General features: G+C 41.1%; 1 protein-coding gene across 2 annotated transcripts in view; it reads right to left on the bottom strand.

Moving 5' to 3' along the window:
* PIBF1 (progesterone immunomodulatory binding factor 1) overlaps positions 1–20,527 on the bottom strand; it is a 233,321-nt gene that overhangs the window by 172,324 nt on the left and 40,470 nt on the right. For both annotated transcript variants that reach the window (XM_056555507.1, XM_056555506.1), the window contains exons 6-9: positions 16,095–16,228; positions 12,511–12,619; positions 3,014–3,195; positions 1–53 (exon numbers count right to left, since the gene is read on the bottom strand). The exon at positions 1–53 is cut by the window's left edge and continues 73 nt beyond it. In XM_056555507.1, coding sequence (XP_056411482.1) covers positions 1–53; positions 3,014–3,195; positions 12,511–12,619; positions 16,095–16,228 — 478 coding nt within the window. The remainder of the gene's footprint in view (positions 54–3,013; positions 3,196–12,510; positions 12,620–16,094; positions 16,229–20,527) is intronic.

The following is a 20,527-nucleotide window of genomic DNA, read 5'->3' as shown; positions in this document are numbered from 1 at the left end:
TTTGTTCCAGTTCATCACGCAGTTTGCTTTCATATTCTGCTCTATAATGGTCTCTGCAGATAAGGAATAAAAAGTATTTCTATGATATATGTAAAATATAGTTTTAGGGTAGGGTCACACATAAAGGATCCGCAGCTTATATTACGCTGCGGAACCGCTGGTGACCCAACCCTATAGTGTGCCTCCAGCTGTTTCCAACCCCCATATGCTGCTTGCAGCTGCAATCCGACACTATGAGCAGCCACACAGGGATGAGCGAGGTCCATGTGTGGCTGCTCGTAGTGGAGGACTGCCGCTGCGACCAGCACAAAGGGGAGGGACAACTGTAGGCACATTATAGGGTCGGGTCACCGGCGGATCCGTATCGTAAAATACGCTGTAGATCCATTATGTGTGACCCTACCCTTGTACATCAAAGCATTGTACAGCTGTTCAGGATTTATAGACAAACACATATACTTTGACTTATACATTGTTTTAAAAACCTTTCAAATGCTAAAATTTTAAGGCCCAAAGCAAATTAAAATAATAAACTGTTACTTACCTCCCCCTCTGTTCCCACAATGATCCTCTATTCTGCCTCTGGCCCTACGGTTTTAAAGAGGTACTCCACTGGAAAACATTTTCTTATAAATCAACTGGTGCCATAAAGTTAAACAGATTTGTAAATTAAAGGGGTACTACAGTTTTGGAAAATATATCCTCTATTCAAAGCAGTACACTGCTCATGTGTGTCGGACAGAGGACACCCTGCGATCAGACACTTATCCCCTATCCTTTGGATAAAGGATACATTTTCCTTAACCAGAGTACTCCTTTAAGAAACAGTTTGTTATTTTAATTAATTTGGGGACTTACATTTTAATTTTTTATTAGAAGGTAGATAACACCTTTAACTCTGGGTGCACAGTAAAATGCTATGGGAATCGAATGGTGACTTCAGAAACTGGATGGACACCTCAGGGGTGTGGAAATAAAAAAAAAAAACTACTTGTCCAAGGGACTAAAGCAGAACACAATCTACTTGTCCCTCAAGAAAATCCACTTGTCCTGGTAGATGAAATAATTTCAACCAAAATAGTCTGATCCCCCCCCACTAGACCACCAGGGATGGATATAAGATCCTTTAGACACTGCTGACAGTGGTGATCTAATGGTTTAATAGGCGATCACAGCATGCCAGGGTATTAGCGGAGGGAGAGCTGTAGCTCCTCTTACACCCAAGCCCAGAAAAGTCCAGATGTAACTTTTTGATCACCTTATAAAAAATTTCTCATATGAAGTGACCAAAAATGAACAATTCTGGACTATTTTTTACATTTACACCGTTCACCGTACGGTTTAATTAACATTATATTTTAATAGCCTGGACATTTCCACATGCAGCGATACCACTTATGTTTATTTTTGTACATTATTTTTATTTAAAGAAAATTGGAAACTTTTATTAGGAAAGGGGCTTATTCACATAAATACGCACTTAATATTTTAATCACTAGTTTTCAGTCTCAATAGGGACTTATGTGTTACTGGGGGGTGTTCTGCTTCTCCAGTTTATGTGCTGCATTTTGTGTCAGAAAATGCTGGAAGTTGCATTTAGTTAGTAGATAACTACAACTCCCAGCATGCCCTGATGCAGCCTATGGTTGTGTGGGTGTTGAAGCATGTTGCACTGTATAGTAGTACAGTTAAGGTTATTGTGTAACATGCTGGGAGTTGTAGTTTTGGCTTGTGTCAGCTGCAGAGCCATAGGATGTGTCAAGGAATACTGGGAATTACAGTTAGTAACTACAACTCCCAGCATGCCCAGATGCAGCCTATAGCTCTGCATCTGACCTGAACCAAAACTACAACTCCCAGCATGTTACACTTTATAGTTCTACAGTTTAGGTTATGGTCCAACATGCTGGGAGTTGTAGTTTTGGTTCGGGCGTGTTTGTGTGCATCCGCGGGGCTCTTGGTTGGCGGGTAAGTATGAAGGGGGCGGGATTCTGGGGGTGCAATTTAGTGCGGGTGCTACTAAAAATAAATAAAATTAGATGGCACAACTGCCCTAATACCCGATGTGACAGTCTGCTCCTATACAAAACATTCATGCATACACATATCATACATGCACCAGCCACTGCCCCCATATCATACACACACACCCCCCGCCACTGCCCCCCCCCCCACATCATACATTACATACACACATACACTCACACCATACATATACACCATACATATGCACACATCATACATACACCCGCCACTGCCCCCCCACATCATACATCACATACACACACACATCACACTTAGACATCATACACACATCATACATTACATACACATCACACAGACAGACATCATACACACATCACACATACACTCACACCATACATATACACCAGTGTTTCCCAACCAGGGTGCCTCCAGCTGTTGCAAAACTACAACTCCAAGCATGCCCAGGGCATGCTGGGAGTTGTAGTTTTGCAACAGCTGGAGGCACCCTGGTTGGGAAACACTGATATACACCATACATATGCACACATCATACATACACCTGCCCCCCATCATACATTACATACACACATACACTCACACCATACATATACAACCACCCTTCCTGCCGCCGCCTGCATTCTCGGTCTCCTCACCTGAGCCGCCATGAGTGGACATCAGAGCTGTAGTCACCGCCGGTGACTAGATTAGAAGCAAATACTGAATCATCATCAAACCTGTTTTTGAACAATATTATGGGGGCGGTCATCTTGCCAGAGCTGTTTTTAACTGCATTAGAGATGTTAATGGGCATTCTCTCTGACCTTTTAGAGGGCATTCTACAGGGAAGGGAGGATAATCTGTGAGCAAGGACACTGGAAGATTTTAGGATTAGTTTAAAATATAGATAGTAAAATGGAAAGTTAGAAAACACATCACGAGCAAATCTTAAATAAAAACTAGATTGAAACAATAGGTAATTTCCTGATGACACATTACCCACAAGTGTCTGAAATTCTAGAAAACTAACCTAGAAGCTACATATTTTTCATACAGATCTTCTCTAGCTTTTTTAGCATCTTCCAGCTGGCTTTGAAGTCTCTCCAAGCGGTCCTCTTCATGGGCACAGCGAACATTCAGTTCCATGTTCTGTCGGTTTAAGAATTCTTTATCTTTTTGCAGCAGGGAAACAGACTGTCGCAGTGTGCTGACCTGTTCAGACAGAAATGCATCACACTAAAATGAGCTGCATCACTGTGCAAACTATCAAACTATCAAGAGAAATAACAGCAGATTTATTCTTTCATAAAAACCCGGAGCCATAAACTTTCTACAGTGACTTAACATTCAAATTTTATAAATGACGGATAATGCAAATGTATACAGTATATAAGAAGTATATAAGAAGCAGGTACAGTAACCCTTAAACAGCTGCTGAACAAATGATCATCTGCCTGATAAGCTATTCTTCCTGATAACACCCCCCCCCCCCCCTTTTCCAAATGTGTTCTCAAAAGGGAGCTTGAAATAAGTCACTGCCAGACACCTCTTTCTTCATATGAGAACAAAGGCTCAGATGTGTCGAAATTTAACGCGATTTCTCCAGTGGCAGGTGTTTTGAGAAAAATGGAGCAAAGTGTGGACAGCCATATAAAGATTAGATAGTTAGCTGGTGTCATCAAAGTTGGCCTACATTAAGACGCTCCTACATGTGGCACTTTTGGTTGTGGCAGCCTTGTGCGCCCTTTACTGCAGGTGGCACCCGGACTTGCCACTTTCTCTTTAAAGTGACAAGTCCAGTGCCGCCTGCAGTTAAAGGGGTACTCCGGTGGAAAACTTTTTTTTTTTCAATTAACTGGTGCCAGAAAGCTAAACAGATTTGTAAAATACTTCTATTAAAAAGTCTTAATCCTTCCAGTACTTATTAGCAGCTGTATACTACAGAGGAAATTCTTTTCTTTTGGGATTTTTTTTTTTTGTCACGACCACAGTGCTCTCTGCTGACACCTCTGTCCATTTTAAGAACTGTCCAGAGCAGTATATGTTTGCTATGGGGATTTTCTCCTGTTCTGGACAGTTCCTGACATGGACAGAGGTGTCAGCAGAGAGCTCTGTGGTCAGACGTAAAAGAAATAAAAAAAGAAAGAAAGAATTTCCTCTGTAGTATGCAGCCGCTAATAAGTAGTGGAAGGATTAAGAAATTTTTAAATAAGTCATTTACAAATCTGTTTTACTTTCTGGCATCAGTTGATTTAAAAAAAAAAAGTTTTCCACCGGAGTACCCCTTTAAGGATTGCACATGGCAGCAGTAGACAATAGTGCCAGATGTAAGAACGTCCTTTTAGGCAGGGATGAATTGTCTGAGCGATTTTCTGCTGAATAAACTTTATACAGATCATTTGGGCCTTTGATGCCAGGATAAAATCTCTTGTCTACAAGGGCCCATTTACACATAATTATTACAATTCCCACACATCCAAAGATAACTGCAGTATCTTCATGTAACACCTACACTTCTACCTCATGTATCATGAGGCAGAATAATAATAAAAATAAATAAGTAAATAAAAAAAAAATTGAATATCACATTGAACTATCAGGTTAGTATCAGAGAGCTGGAAGAAGGAATAATTTAGAAATATTCAGGACTATTTCAAGTGCACAAATATAAACAAAAACCACAGTAATAGTTACTAACACGTCCTCAAACAATGTGTTCCCAGTTGTACTGCACAATAATTCATTGTTATATGCGGAAGACACAAAGTCATTAATGTCCCAACAAGTTTGCAAGAGTTTAAAACAATTTGCCTATAAAACTTTGGAACTCGCAACCCTGTGATCAAACACCAGGAAACGTGACAAAGTGTTGGATCGTCATATACACAAGCGTACACAATTATTGTGGAAATACCCATCTACTAATACTGTCAGACGCTGGGGGGAGTGAAAACCGGGCGCTCCCGTACTCTAGCCGGACCCGAACCACATCACATTCTTTTGATTGAGCCGACCAGAGTCAGATAGTGACTCCGGTTGGCTCATTCGAATGAATGAGATGCCAGTGACCGTATGCTTAAAACGTAGTGTGAACCCACCCTTAGTCTTATTACGTACATGTTTAGTTTCTCAATACACCCGTCCGTTCCTGACATATGAGGGTTTATAGTTTGTCTGACAAATCAGTGAATGAATATCAGGTGAAGGGTGGGATTATACAGTCAGGGGCTGTAAATGTATTACATTGGAGTGGTGTGTATTAGCCCATGACTATATCATCCCGCCCATCACCTGATATTCACTCCCATCATTAAACTTAAAGGGTCACTCTACAGAGTTTTTTTCCCCACAAATTACTACTATGATGAACTGTGCACAATAGTCATTTCCGTAAATATGTTCTGTTTTCAAAATGGAGAGCTTCTCTCCCCGCTTCCAGCTGCTCCACTCTCTATAGCGCTGAGGCTTATAAAACGGACCTTCCCCTTACATCTCTATAGGACCCATCTTCAACGAAAAGAATTGCACCACAGAATTACAATACACTGGTTCTCACTACTGCATGCAGCTCTAAATGAAGGCAGCACAAAATAGGCAACAGGTTTCCTTTAAATGGGTACAAGCAGATCTGTGTAGTATCAGTCCACTTCTCAACAAAACACAAATACTGTATTATCTATTTGAAAAAAAGACTTGTGACCTGTCTGTTTAAGTAAATCCCAATCCCAATTTCAATTTCATCCCATTCTCCATGTAATCACAATTCTGGAACATATTTTCTTCTAGCTCTGTGTTGTCCATTCATCTGTTTAGTCATACAAGAAATGTATGACTAAATAGCCAAGTGGGTGTTACCAGTAGGGAGTGTGTTTGACACTGACAGCTTGGACTGGATAGTGTCAGAGAGTGTATTCAATAGGTAACACCCAGTTGGCTGTTTAGTTATATATTTCTACTAAGAATAACAGATAAATGGGACAACACAAAGTTATAAGAAAATATGTTTTAGATTTGTTACTTCATGGAGAATACATTAGTATGTGTAAAATTGTCATCTTCTGACCCCTATAACTTTTTAATTTTTCCAAATACAGGGATGTATGAGGGCTAATTTTTTTGCACTGTGATCTGAAGTTTTTATTGGTACCATTTTTGTTTTGATGGGACTTTTTGATCGCTTTTTATACATTTTTTAGGGTATACAAAGTGACCAAAAATACGCTATTTTGGACTTTGGAATTTTTGTACGCCATTGACCGTGCGGTTTAATTAACATTATATTTTTATAGTTTGGACATTTACGCAGACGGCGATACCACATATTTACTTTTATTTACATAGTTTGAATCGCGTTGAAATCGTGGCAGTCCCGAACAACCCACTGAGCTAACCGGCAACCGTTTTCTCCCATTTTAGATGCCACGATCAACTTTGATCACGGCGTCTAAAGGGTTAATACTGAACATCAGGCTGATCGGCAATGTCCGGTATTAGCCGCAGGGCTGATAGCAACCTGGACATGCCAGGTATGAGCATGCTTCACATATCGGGAGCCGGAACAGGATGTCCTACATCATTAAGGGGTTAAGCATCTAACCTTTGACACCATCTCTTCCTGTCCAGTAGCAATATCTTTCTACACACAAAGCATTCCTTGTGAGCTACAAGCAGATTCACATATAGACACAGAAGTAAAGTATGCTCCAGCAGGCAGATTTTATGGAAGGTCAGTCAGGATTTTTAGAATATTTACATTATAAAGGGATCTGGCAGCTGGGACTATGACCAATAAGCCTTAGCGGAATGTGCATTTCCATAACTTCTAGGGGAAATAATTTTTGGAAATGTAAGGGCCCACCTGAAAAATTTCTGGTGGAGATTATGATGCAGCAGCCTTCAATGGGGTTCTGCTGCAATGTACACGGTGTGGAATTTCCAAGGAGGAATTCCAAATCCAGGCTCCATGCCAAAACAATGAACATGTTCCGCCTTTTGGCTAAATTTTGCACGGAACTGCACTGCCATGAATGGGGACGTCACATGTCCATGCGTTCATAGCACTTATTCATTCCAGCTGGGGCCTGTTGCACACAGAATCTAACTCCAGGCAAAAATTCCATAGTGTGCTTGGGACCTAAGGCTGCTTTCACTGCTAGACTTCCAAGAGAGTCTGAATAAACCCCTTCCAATCCTTATTACTTAATAGGGTAATCCAGGCTTATAAGACCGATGGCCTGTGCTCAGGATATACTGTGCCATCAACATCAGATTGGTGGAGGTCCGACCCCAGGCACCACTGATCAGCAGATTAAAGAGGCTGCAGGGCTTCGATAAGTGCTTTGTCCCCTTCCTTGTGTGTCTGGCATTGCAGCCCAGTCTTGATAACATAACGGGTACCGAGCTGTAGAGAGCTGCAATACCGGGCACAGCCAATGCAAAATGTACCAAGTGGTGTTTGCCAGAGCCAATTAGCTGATCCATGGGAGTGCCAGCAGGTGGGACACCCACTAATCTGAAGACATGCTAAACATCATTACTAGGGATCTTTTTCCTGTGTTATGCTATGCTATAATGCAATAAACAATCTATATTACTCTACCAGGGGAAAACAAAGAGAAGTTCAATTTCTTTTTTCTTTTTGCCTATTTTTCTTTATGTTATGGCAACAAACTAATACAGTGATGCCTCAACTTACAATGGCCTCAACATACAATAGTTTCAACATACAATGGTCTTTTCTGGATCATTGTAACTTGAAACCAGACTCAACATACAATGTACAGACAGTCCAGATTTGTGAAACATGTCAATGGCTGAAAGAAGCGACCAATCAGAATGGACATTCACTGGTAAAAACCCCCTGTATTCCTAAAGCGTATGCACTGACTGGCTGTCTGGTAGCGCGCCCTACAGTACAGGGAGGTATTACATGTTCTGTACTACTTTTAACCTATGCCACGGTTGGCTGCTCCTTTGGACTTCAGGTGAGGGCGGCTCCATGTTACTTTATTAGGACATTGCGTGTACTGTATAGGACCCTGAATTAGCTCCTGCGCTCTACATAGACCAGTGTTTCCCAAAGAGGGGGCCTCCAGCTGTTGTAAAACTACAACTCCCAGCATGCCCAGACAGCCGAAGGCTGTCCGGGCATGCTGGGTGTTGTAGTTTTGCAACAGCTGGGGCCACCCTGATTGGGAAATACTGAAATAGACAGTAATTTACAGCTCCCAGCAGATCTTTCTTAGGCTGGGTTCACACCACGTTTTTCAAATACGGTTACCGTATACGGTTTTCCGCTAAAAAACGTATGGCAAAAACCGTATGCAACCTTATACAACCGTATGACTCCAAATTAAAACGTATACGGTTTTTCCCCGTACGGTTCTATCCGTTTGCATCAGTTTTTGCCAACGGTTTTGCTATTTTGTTGGAATTCGTTTTCCAGCAATTTAATAAAGTTACTATTGTGCTATTGAAATTCCAATCTGCGCATGTGTGAACTCCAAAAACGGATTAGAAAAACCGTGTGCAGCCGTATTCTGAAATTCTGTGTACGGTTCTCATAGACAACAATGTTAAAAGAACCGCATACGGTTCGCATACGGTTTTCCAATCGGAGGCAAAAACGTGGTCGACAGCGTTTTTGCCTACGGTTGAAAAATCGGCAAAACCGTATCCGAGGCAAAACGGATGCAACCGTACACAACATTTGGAATACGGTTTACAATGCATTCTCTATGCATACGGTTTCGAATACGGTCGGATACGTTTTTTTGCGGAAAACCGTATACGGTTACCGTATGTGAAAAATGTGGTGTGAACCCAGCCTTAATTTTATATGTAAGGATTTGCTTTATATATATTAGTTATCTACTTAGTTTTCTGTAATCCTCACTTTTTTCCTATTTTTGGATGACATTTTGGTGGCTTCAGAACCAATTACCAGGTTTCCATAGAGTTCTGGTCTCAACATACAATGGTTTCAACATACAATGGTCGTCCTGGAACCAATTAATATTGTAACTTGACGGACCACTGTATATGGCATAAGGAAGGTCTATATGTCCCACAACTATAGAATGCATTATTTTCAAACACAATAAGGACCCTTTTCCCTGAAAGGGTTAAACACAAGGATAAGCTGCATTACTGGTTTGTCTTGAGAGCTGATCCTGTGACAAAAACACAATTATTAAACTGAAAAAAAGTAGACTGGCCAAGAGTAAGTGTGTGTGTATATATATATATATATATATATATATATATATATATATATTTATATGGAGCTGGCTAAAGTGCAGACATTTTACTGTGCACTTATTTGTGTTAAATAAGTAATAAAATATTACAGTTCATTATAAAGGAGCATGGCGTCCCAGTAGTTTACAATGTGAACAGATCTACTCACCTACCGGCAGAGACACAATCATTTCACACATAGAGGTTGTCTACACTCTATCATTTTATTTTAGACCGAAGCCTATATAAAAAAGTAAAGGGGAGGAGGACTCTGGATTTTGATCAGTAAGTGAAATTGACACAAAGAAAAAGTATAATTAAAATATTTACACCTTTTATGTGTTTTGGACTAAATATGCTGACTTATATACCACATGGGCATTGCTACTTTATTTTCTTATGGGAATTAAACTCATTTGATAAAAAAAAAAATTCTAAGAATCTCTCTCTGAAATCATCATCAGAAGCTGACACAAGCCATGTGCTGCAGCATAAATTTACTGAAGAATTGTACACAATTTATTCATAAAGATTGTATAAATGGATGCAGAATAATGACCTGGATGCCCGAGCTGTGGTATTACACCCTACGGCAGAACGGTGGAGTTCTGTCATATTGTGCATTAATCCAAAAGAAGAGCCATGACATCACATCCCCGTCTCGGAGGCAGCATCGGGCACAGAATGCCGGGGGCTGCACAGAGATCGTGGGGGTCCCCAGCGGCGGGACCCCTGTGATCATACAACTTATCCCCTATCCATTATTTTTTTTATAGTGGATAAGATGTATAAAGCCGGAATACCCCTTTAAAGGGGTACTCCACTGGAAAAAAAAAATCAACTGGTGCCAGAAAGTTAAACAGATTTGTAAATTATGTCTATTAAAAAATCTTAATCCTTCCAGTAGTTATCAGCTGCTCCATGCTCCACGGGAAGTTCTTTTCTTTTTGAAGTTCTTTTCTGTCTGATCACAGTGCTCTCTGCTGACACCTCTGTCCTTTTTAGGAACTGTCCAGAGTACAAGCAAATTCCCATAGCAAACCTCTCCTGCTCTGGACAGTTCCTAAAATGGACAGAGGTGTCAGCAGAGAGCACTGTGGTCAGACAGAAAAAAAAAAAAAAAAAAAAAAAAAAAAAAGAACTTCCTCTGTAATATACAGCAGCTGATAAGTACCGGAAGGATTAAGATTCTGTTTAACTTTCTGGCACCAGTTGATTTAAAAAATTTTTTTTCCAGTGGAGTACCCCTTTAAAGGGGTAGTCCAGCTTTATACATCTTATCCACTATAAAAAAGGATAGGGGATAAGATGTATGATCACAGGGGTCCTGTAGCTGGGGACCCCCACAATGTCTTGTCTAGTCTTTCCTGCTCTACGTGTAGTAGAAACACTAAATTCACATTCACCAATTTTGTGTATTTATTCCTCTGAATGTGTTATGCTGTTAAATGCCGAGGACAGCCATTACTTATATGTGAAAACAGTAAATAAAAAAAATAAAAACATTTTTAACCTCTGAGTATTTTTTTCATTTATTCATAGCAAGCAGATCTTGATGGTGGTGAAGAATTGAAACAAAAAGCATATTAGAAATGTGCAGAACTTTGCAAGATACAATGATTCATTATTTACATAAGACTGGAACACACCTTGAATGCTAACTCTTTAGGATCTGAGATCTAAAAATAGTCATCCATGAAAAAAAAAAAAAAAACGATATTGATGTAAAACAAATAAGTAAGTCATCATAAGCAAAATGTCAGAATCGATAACTGGAAAGTACAGACGTTCGGGACATTGATTTGATTGATATTTACGGCCTAATACTTTAAACATACACTGTTATTAGTCACGCTGCATTCAGTTTATCTGGGAGAGTGGCCTGCCTTTAAAGCAGCACTAACCACACAAGGAAGTATTTCTTTCTTATTGTTGGCTTCTAATTTATTTCCAAAATATTTTCTCAACCGAGGCATTCCCAGTGGTAAGGTAACCAATGTGTCCCAAAATCATGCATAAAGGCATTCAAACAAAAGCAGAAACTATGCGGCTGTATTTCCATTAAAACACATTTCTATACCACCCAAATATTGCAGCCCTTATTCCTCATAAAGCAGCGAGTGGGCTTAGCTCCAGGGAGGATAAAAGGATTGGGGTTGAAATTCAATATGCCCGTTCCTTCTCTCCTCCAACGTCACCTATTAAAGGGGTACTGCACCAAACGCTCTAAACGTACACCCGGGTGCAGCAAGGAGATCGCGGGGGTCACCAGCGGCGGGACCCCAGCGATCAGACATCTTATCCCCTATCCTTTGGATAGGGGATAAGATGTCTAGTGGCGGAGTACCCCTTTAAGGAAAGTCAGGAGGCCCCTAATTTGCTGGTCCTATTTAGATGTTTGGGTTCGGCTGACATTTTGATGTTTCTCAAATGTGTATGAGGACTGTAAACTTTAGCTATGACCTCCTATATTTACAAAGCACACTACCTCTGTGAGAAGGATGCAAGTGTCACTCATAAGAGTTAACCCCTAAAGGCACTTCAGAGCTGCTAAGGAAATACAAGTGCACGGCATAAAGATTTAGGACGTCTTGTCTGGAGGACAGAATCCTTTAGGATTGACAGTCACTAACCACGTGACTAAAGTTACTAAACATGTTGGATGGCGTTTCGCATGATTGAAGCCAAAGTGCATGTATTCTTTGATAAGCTTACTGCTATCTTGGCAGCAAGAATCATACGACATGAATTTTGGTCATTCATGGATATCCAGAACAGAGTTTGCACAGTCAGGCATCTTGTGCTTATTTCCATAAACTGATTTTGGTTACAGATTGTAGGAAGCCAGGGAATGTAATCCTAAAGTATGCCAAACTTTAGGGCATTCCTACCAAATATAATTGAGTGGGAGCTTGTCACAACCGGCCTAGGCACATTTACAATCATCTTTATGCTTGACTTTACATATACAGTCTTAATGTGATGAGTTTATTGTACATAGCCTATAATTCTAATGATTGTATAAGAGTGCAGTTTCTAATTAAAAAAACAAAACCCTCAATGAAGAAAATAAAACAACCAGTACCCTGACCTGTGAGACCACTGACCACTGTTTGCACTAAATACTGCCTACTAGGGGCTTTACTGGAAGTTAATATATTATAAGCAATTTTGTGTGAAACCTTTAGAAATAGTGATAAATATGCAGCCAGGGGTAGTGTAGTGGTTGGCTGAACAGTCCTTTTGTTATTCCTGTCTATATTCTAATATATTTTGTTCCCTACTTACCTCCTGAGCTAAATCATTTCTTTCCTTCGATTGTGTCTTATTTGTAGCCTCCAGTATTTCAAACTTTCTCCGGAGTTCTAATAATTCTCGTTCAAGTGAATCTCGTTCGCTGTTGCAAGATAAACATAAAAGATAATAAACTACAAGACAAATGCTTTGCCTAATACAATTGTCATCAATCATCTCTTATCTCATGTATTTATTAAAGGGGTGCTCTGCTGGAAAACATTTTTTTTGTTAAATCAACTGGTGCCAGAAAGTTAAACAGATTTGTAAATGACTTCTATTATTGAATTTCCTTTCTCTCTGACCACAGTGCTCTCTGCTGACACCTTTGTCCATTTTAGGAACTGTCCAGCACAGGATAGGTTTGCTATGGGGATTTGCTCCTACTCTGGACAGTTCCTAAAATGGACAGAGGTGTCAGCAGAGAGAACTGTGGTCGGACAAAGGAAATTCAAAAAGTACTTCCTGTGGAGCATATAGCAGCTGATAAGTACTGGAAGGATTAAGATTTTTAAATAGAAGTAACTTCCAAATCTGTTTAACTTCCTGGCACCACTTGATTTAAAAAAAAAAAAAGAAATTCCGCCGTAATACCCCTTTAAACACCTCCAGTATGCTGCTCGTGTATTTGTATCACACTTCGGTAGACATTGCATGTATCTGATCAGAATTACAGATGCAGTGATATGACAGGAATCCTACATTTTTTTATTTGGAGGGAACACAGGCCAACATCAAGGTAATGTGCACATTATTTTATTAATACAAGATTTAAGAATACTTATTGAGGATACACATTCACTTTCACACATATATAAATCCTACTGCTTGCTGCATAGATGTGCACCTTTGTTAAATGGATGTAATTTCTCTCTTATAGGTGATTTGTTAACACTTAAAGACTACTTCTGCTGACTGTTATGGTCCATAAAATTTTGACTGTAAATGCTTTCTTAAATGTGATATGCACCATTTCTGCAGTACAAAGCTATGTTACCCTTTTCAGCCAACATTGTAATAACCTCAGTTGCCAGTTTCTACCACTAGGGGGCGAGGAAGTACACTGCTCCAATTCAGCTCAATGGATACCATATACAGCAGTAATAAGCTAGTGGCAGCAAAAGTGAGAATGTGTGCAGAGAATTCACATATCAGATGCGTTGCATAAATCTCTGAATCTGTCCCATTTGTCTGAGTGACTTGCAGAAATCCATGTCCGCAGAAAATACGCACGTGTGAATGTACCTTTGGAATTAAGGAGCATCTGTAATGTTGTTGCGGCAGCAGGATACAAGTTAAAACTGCCGACAACTTTCTAAAGTGTGCATGTGGAATAGCCAGAAGTCCCATGTAAGTCTATGCCAGGAGTTTGAATGTTTATCCTGCTGCCACCTACAATATTATAATTAGGGCTGGGCGGTTCATACCGAATACCGAAATATGAATTTTTCCCCATACCGCAATACCGGTTGGGCTGAATGAATCAGCCCAGCACTACGCTGTCCCCACATCGGGGAACTAATCCTATGTTACCCGCCAGCGCTGTTCTGCTCCCCTTCCCCCCAATTAATGATCAGCCCAGCGGGGTACTTCTCACATATGTCACCCGCAAGCACTGCCCTTCTCCTCTTTGTTGGGGGCCGCCGGCGCTGGAACTCTATACTGTATGCCAGTGGTCTCCAACCTGCGGACCTCCAGATGTTGCAAAACTACAACTCCCAGCATGCCCGGACAGCCGTTGGCTGTCCGGGCATGCTGGGAGTTGTGGTTTTGCAAAAGCTGGAGGTCCGCAGGTTTGAGACCACTGCTGTACGCTGTATCCCTATGCCCAGGCTGCAAAAGGTTAAAAAAAATAAACTTTAACTTACCTACGTCAGCCTTAAGCTGGGGACGGGAACGTCAGACAGCCGTCAGCCTATCACCGGCCGCAGCGATGTCCCGCCCCGGCCAGTGATAGGCTGAGCCCACTATCATGTAAGGAGCTTCTTATATAACAGTGCGTTTAACCTATCACTGGCCGGGACGGGACATCGCTGCGGCCGGTGATAGGCTGACGGCTGTCCGACGTTCCGGTCCCAAGGAACAGCGTGAGGCCGACGTAGGTAAGTTAAAGTTTATTTTCTTTATATTTTGCAGCCCGGGCATAGGGATACAGCGTACAGCAGTGGTCTCAAACCTGCGGGCCTCCAGCTTTTGCAAAACTACAACTCCCAGCATGCTGAGAGTTGTAGTTTTGCAACATCTGGAGGTCTGCAGGTTGGAGACCACTGATGTACAGTATAGAGTTCCAGCGCCGGCGGCCCCCAACAAAGAGGAGGAGACATATGCGAGTAGTACCCCGCTGGGCTGATAATTAATTGGGGGGAGCACAACAGCATTGACGAGTACCTCTTGAAAAAGGGAAACCGAAACGATCGTAGGGGTCGGTCGCAGAGTTCGCTATCCCACAGGGGTAGGTTACACATTGACTCTTACTGAATACTTAGACATGTTGTCCACAATATCATTGTATTTCACTATGCACTCTCAGACCTGGCTATATACCAGTTCTGGGCTATATTACTAGCTAATCTTGATACATTATTATGCAGCATTTGTATGGATAGCCCACAGTGGCTAAACTGTATTATTCCATAGATTGCTATATATAGGGTGTGGACAATTTCTATGTACTCATTTGTATGTATTATTCTTACTCTGCGCCAGATATCTTTGTGTTGGATTTCCATTGCAATACTTCACTTTTTTGCATCTATATGTTTTTTATGTAAAACATTTTCAATAAAGATTTATACGTTTATACTTAAGGTGGTGTTATAACTCCAATTTCTCTGTATACATTCATTTATGGAGTTCCCCTGTCCTTGACAGGATTAGTACACACTCCCCTATGGGTGCCATTGGGGCACATGGGAGTGTATGGTGTATTTTTTTAGGACTTTGGTATTCAGCATTGACGGGTCACATGATTTGGCGGGGGGGGGGGGGGGTGTGGAAGAAATACCGTTATATACCGTGGAACCGCCATAAGTTACAAAAAAAACGTGATACACATATTTGGTCATACCGCCCAGCTCTAATTATAATTACCCTTTAAATTTACACATTTAGGATTCAATGACTATTCCAACACGGATTGCACGTCAAGATCCCTTTCAAATCTGCTGAATAAGGTGTTTGTTTTATGGGTACCTGATTACAAACACATGTCTGTGACATGGAAAAAAAAAAAACTCTGCGAGACATAACATGTTACTTCTTCTTGCAGATTCCACCGGAACAGCCAGCGGTTTAGCCACAATGAATGGGCCTAATAGTCATGTGGATCCCTTGCAAATCAAATTACAGATCTGCAACAGAAATCCAAAGTCAGCCTTAGACTTCATCAGCTCACTCTTTAGACAAATCTGTAACTTATTTACTAGATGATACAAAATTTAAGCACTGCATGCTCAGTAAGTATCCTAGGAAAACAACTGTATGATGCTTCAAAAGCCAGCAAACGGAAGATTATCAAAACAATAGTACATGATAACATCATCATAACAATAATATAATAATAACATGATAAGTTATACCTTTTGACTTTGTCATAATTTTCTATCTTAAAGTCGCCCTGGTGAATGAGCTTTTTAGTGTCAGCCAGCTGCAGCGTCAACCTCTGACATCTTGTATCCAGCTCGGAGCGGCATCTCCTCTCTTCTTCATAACTCTGTCCGAAAGACAAACCATTTCTTTACACTTAACACATGTGAACAAAGGTTCTACAGACACCAGTTTACAAGGGTAAGGATAAGGGTACGTAAAGGGTATGTTCACATGCAGCTGATTTGTCCCCTGTGTATGAGTCTCAGACGAAAAAGCTTTTATATGAGATTTTGCTGTGATTTTGCAATGGATTTCCCTCCATGCATCGCAAAAGATAAAAAAAAATAATAATAATAATAATTGACACAATGTAGACTTAAACCCTTCCCGACCCATGACATACATGTACATCATGACGGGAAAGGTTTTCCCAACCTATGATGTACATGTATGTCATGCAGATACTGGCCGCTACTCACGGCATCCCGCCGCGCCCGGTATGATGGTGGCTATCACTAATAGCCAGCCATCTTGCCTCGGGACCTAGAGGGGTTTTATCCACCCCCTTCTCCTCCCACCCCACCACCCCCACACCGATCGCTCCTATCAGCTAGTCAAATCTGACTAGCTGATGGCAGCGTTTTGCACATAAAAATCCTGAGCAGCACGGTGTGTGTGTGTGTGTGTACAACAGCTCCCCCTAGTGCCCTAAACCTGTTACTGCAACTTTTGTGCACTAGACACTAGGGTGGAGCTAATGTACAGAAGTAAAATAAATAAATGTGTGTAAGTATATATTTATTTTACTTCTGTGCAGCAACTCCCCCTAGTGCCCTAAACCTGTTACTACTTTTGTGCACTAGACACTAGTGGGAGCTGTTGTACAGAAGTAAAATAAATACATAAATAAGTATATACACATATACACACACACATATATTCAAAATGTATTTGTTCCCAAAAAAAATAAAAAAATGATTTTGAGCTTTTGTGGAAAATTAGAAAAAATGCTCATAATAATATAAGCCTTCTAATGTCGTAAAAAAGTAAAAGAATGTTTAACCAATGATGCCAACATAAAGTAGACATGTTGTGGATGTGGATTAATAACTACATTTATTTGACATGACTATTTATCTTACAAGTAGAGAGTTTCAAACATAGAGAAATGAAAATTTTAGAGTTTTCACAAAAATCGCTTCATGTATCAACAAAAGTTTACCACTAATAAAAAGTACAATATGTCTCGAAAAATCAGTCTCTGAATCACTTTGCCAGGTAAAAGCAGTTCAAAGTTATTACCACTTAAAGAGACACATGTCAGATTTGACAGTCTGGGTTATGAAGGCCAAAACTGTCTGGGTTATGAAGTGTTTTAGGGGGCACTGTCAGATTCAAAAACTTTTTATATGTTGTACATGTCAGCAAAACATTAAACCTTTCTAATATACTTCATAACTAAATGTTATTTCCTTTTCATAGAAATCATGGCTTATAAAATCATTGATTTGTCCAAGCTGAAGCACAGGCATGGACAAAGTCCAGTAAGTGATTAAGTAGGACTACTTTGTGCTCTCTCCTGTCTGATAGTACTCCTCTGTGCTCTCTCCTGTCTTCTAGTACTCCTCTGTGCTCTCTCTTGTCTGATAGCACTCCTTTGTGCTCTCTCCTGTCTGATAGAACTCCACTGTGCTCTCTTCTGTCTGATGGCACTCCACTGTGCTCTCTCCTGTCTGATGGCACTCCACTGTGCTCTCTCCTGTCTGATAGCACTTCTCTGTGCTCTCTCTTGTCCGATAGTACTCCACTGTGTTCCCTCGTGTCTGATAGCACTCCTCCGTGCTCTCTCCTGTCTGATAGCACTCCTCCGTGCTCTCGTGTCTGATAGCACTCCTCTGTGCTCTCTCCTGTCTGATAGGACTCCTCTGTGCTCTCTCCTGTCTGATAGGACTCCTCTGTGCTCTCTCCTGTCTGATAGGACTCCTCTGTGCTCTCTCCTGTCTGATAGGACTCCTCTGTGCTCTCTCCTGTCTGATAGGACTCCTCTGTGCTCTCTCCTGTCTGATAGGACTCCTCTGTGCTCTCTCCTGTCTGATAGGACTCCTCTGTGCTCTCTCCTGTCTGATAGGACTCCTCTGTGCTCTCTCCTGTCTGATAGGACTCCTCTGTGCTCTCTCCTGTCTGATAGGACTCCTCTGTGCTCTCTCCTGTCTGATAGGACTCCTCTGTGCTCTCTCCTGTCTGATAGGACTCCTCTGTGCTCTCTCCTGTCTGATAGGACTCCTCTGTGCTCTCTCCTGTCTGATAGGACTCCTCTGTGCTCTCTCCTGTCTGATAGGACTCCTCTGTGCTCTCTCCTGTCTGATAGGACTCCTCTGTGCTCTCTCCTGTCTGATAGGACTCCTCTGTGCTCTCTCCTGTCTGATAGGACTCCTCTGTGCTCTCTCCTGTCTGATAGGACTCCTCTGTGCTCTCTCCTGTCTGATAGGACTCCTCTGTGCTCTCTCCTGTCTGATAGGACTCCTCTGTGCTCTCACCTGTCCTATCAGCACAGAGGAGTACTAGCCCACCCTCACTTTGTTCATGCCTGTGCTTCAGCTTGGACAAAGCCATGATTTCTATAAAAAGGAAATACAATTTTGTACAACATATAAAAAGTTTTTGTATCTGACAGTGCCCATTTAAGGTCCACATTGCAGGCCAAATTCTGATCATATTTTTTTCTACAGTGTGTGGATAAGATTTGCAAACATTTCTTCCACTTTGCTGTCATTGTATTACGCTGTAGATTTTTTGCATATAAATCTGCAGCATATCTGCTACATGAGAATACCCTAATGTAGTGTTTCCCAGCTAGGGTGCCTCCAGCTGTTGCAAAACTACAACCCCCAACATGCCCAGACAGCCAAAGGCTGGTTGGAAAAAAAGCCATAATGGTATAGATCATTATAGTTACCTTAGGGGCCTGTGTCTTTCCAGTGGTGATTAAAGGGGAACTTCGGTGGAAAAAAAAAAATTCTAATCAACTGAGGCCAAAAAGTTAAACAGATTTGTAAATGACTTCTATATAAAAATCTTAATCCTTTCTGTATTTATCAGCTGCTGTATGCTCCAGATGAAGTTATACAGTTCTTTTTAGTCTGACCACAGTGATCTCCGCTGACACCTCTGTCCATGTCAGGAACTGTCCAGTAAAGGAACAAATCCCCATAGCAAACCTCTCCTGCTCAGCACAGTTCCCGACATGGACAGAGGTGTCAGCAGAGAGCACTGTGGTCAGACAGAAATAACCTATACAACTTCCTCTGTAGTATACAGCAGCTGATAAATACTGGAGGTATTAAGATTTTTTTAAATAGATGTAATTTACAAACCTGTATTACTTTTAAAAGTTTCCACCGAAGCACCCCTTTAATATGTGTGAAACTTAAAGTCTTAACCCCTTAAGGACGCAGGACGTAAATGTACGTCCTGGTGAGGTGGTACTTAACGCACCAGGACGTACATTTACGTCCTATGCATAACCGCGGGCATCGGAGCGATGCCCGTGTCATGCGCGGCTGATCCCGGCTGCTGATCGCAGCCAGGGACCCGCCGGCAATGGCCGACGCCCGCGATCTCGCGGGCGTCCGCCATTAACCCCTCAGGTGCCGGGATCAATACAGATCCCGGCATCTGCGGGAGTTCGCGATTAAAATGAACGATCGGATCGCCCGCAGCGCTGCTGCGGGGATCCGATCATTCATAACGCCGCATGGAGGTCCCCTCACCTTCCTCCGTGCGGCTCCCGGCGTCTCCTGCTCTGGTCTGTGATCGAGCAGACCAGAGCAGGAGATGACCGATAATACTGATCTGTTCTATGTCCTATACATAGAACAGATCAGTATTAGCAATCATGGTATTGCTATGAATAGTCCCCTATGGGGACTATTCAAGTGTAAAAAAAAATGTAAAAAAATGTAAAAGTAAAAGTAAAAAAAAAGTGAAAAATCCCCTCCCCCAATAAAAAAGTAAAACGTCCGTTTTTTCCTATTTTACCCCCAAAAAGCGTAAAAAACATTTTTTATAGACATATTTGGTATCGCCGCGTGCGTAAATGTCCGAACTATTAAAATAAAATGTTAATGATCCCGTACGGTGAACGGCGTGAACGAAAAAAAATAAAAAAAGTCCAAAATTCCTACTTTTTTAATACATTTTATTAAAAATTTTTTTATAAAAAATGTATTAAAAGTTTTTTATATGCAAATGTGGTATCAAAAAAAAGTACAGATCATGGCGCAAAAAATGAGCCCCCATACCGCCACTTATACGGAAAAATAAAAAAGTTAGAGGTCATCAAAATAAAGGGATTATAAACGTACTAATTTGGTTAAAAAGTTTGTGATTTTTTTTAAGCGCAACAATAATATAAAAGTATATA

The sequence above is a fragment of the Hyla sarda genome, chromosome 2 (genome assembly GCF_029499605.1).
Source record: "Hyla sarda isolate aHylSar1 chromosome 2, aHylSar1.hap1, whole genome shotgun sequence".
NCBI classification, from domain to species: Eukaryota; Metazoa; Chordata; class Amphibia; order Anura; family Hylidae; genus Hyla; species Hyla sarda.
This window is presented reverse-complemented; position numbering and strand designations above follow the sequence as displayed.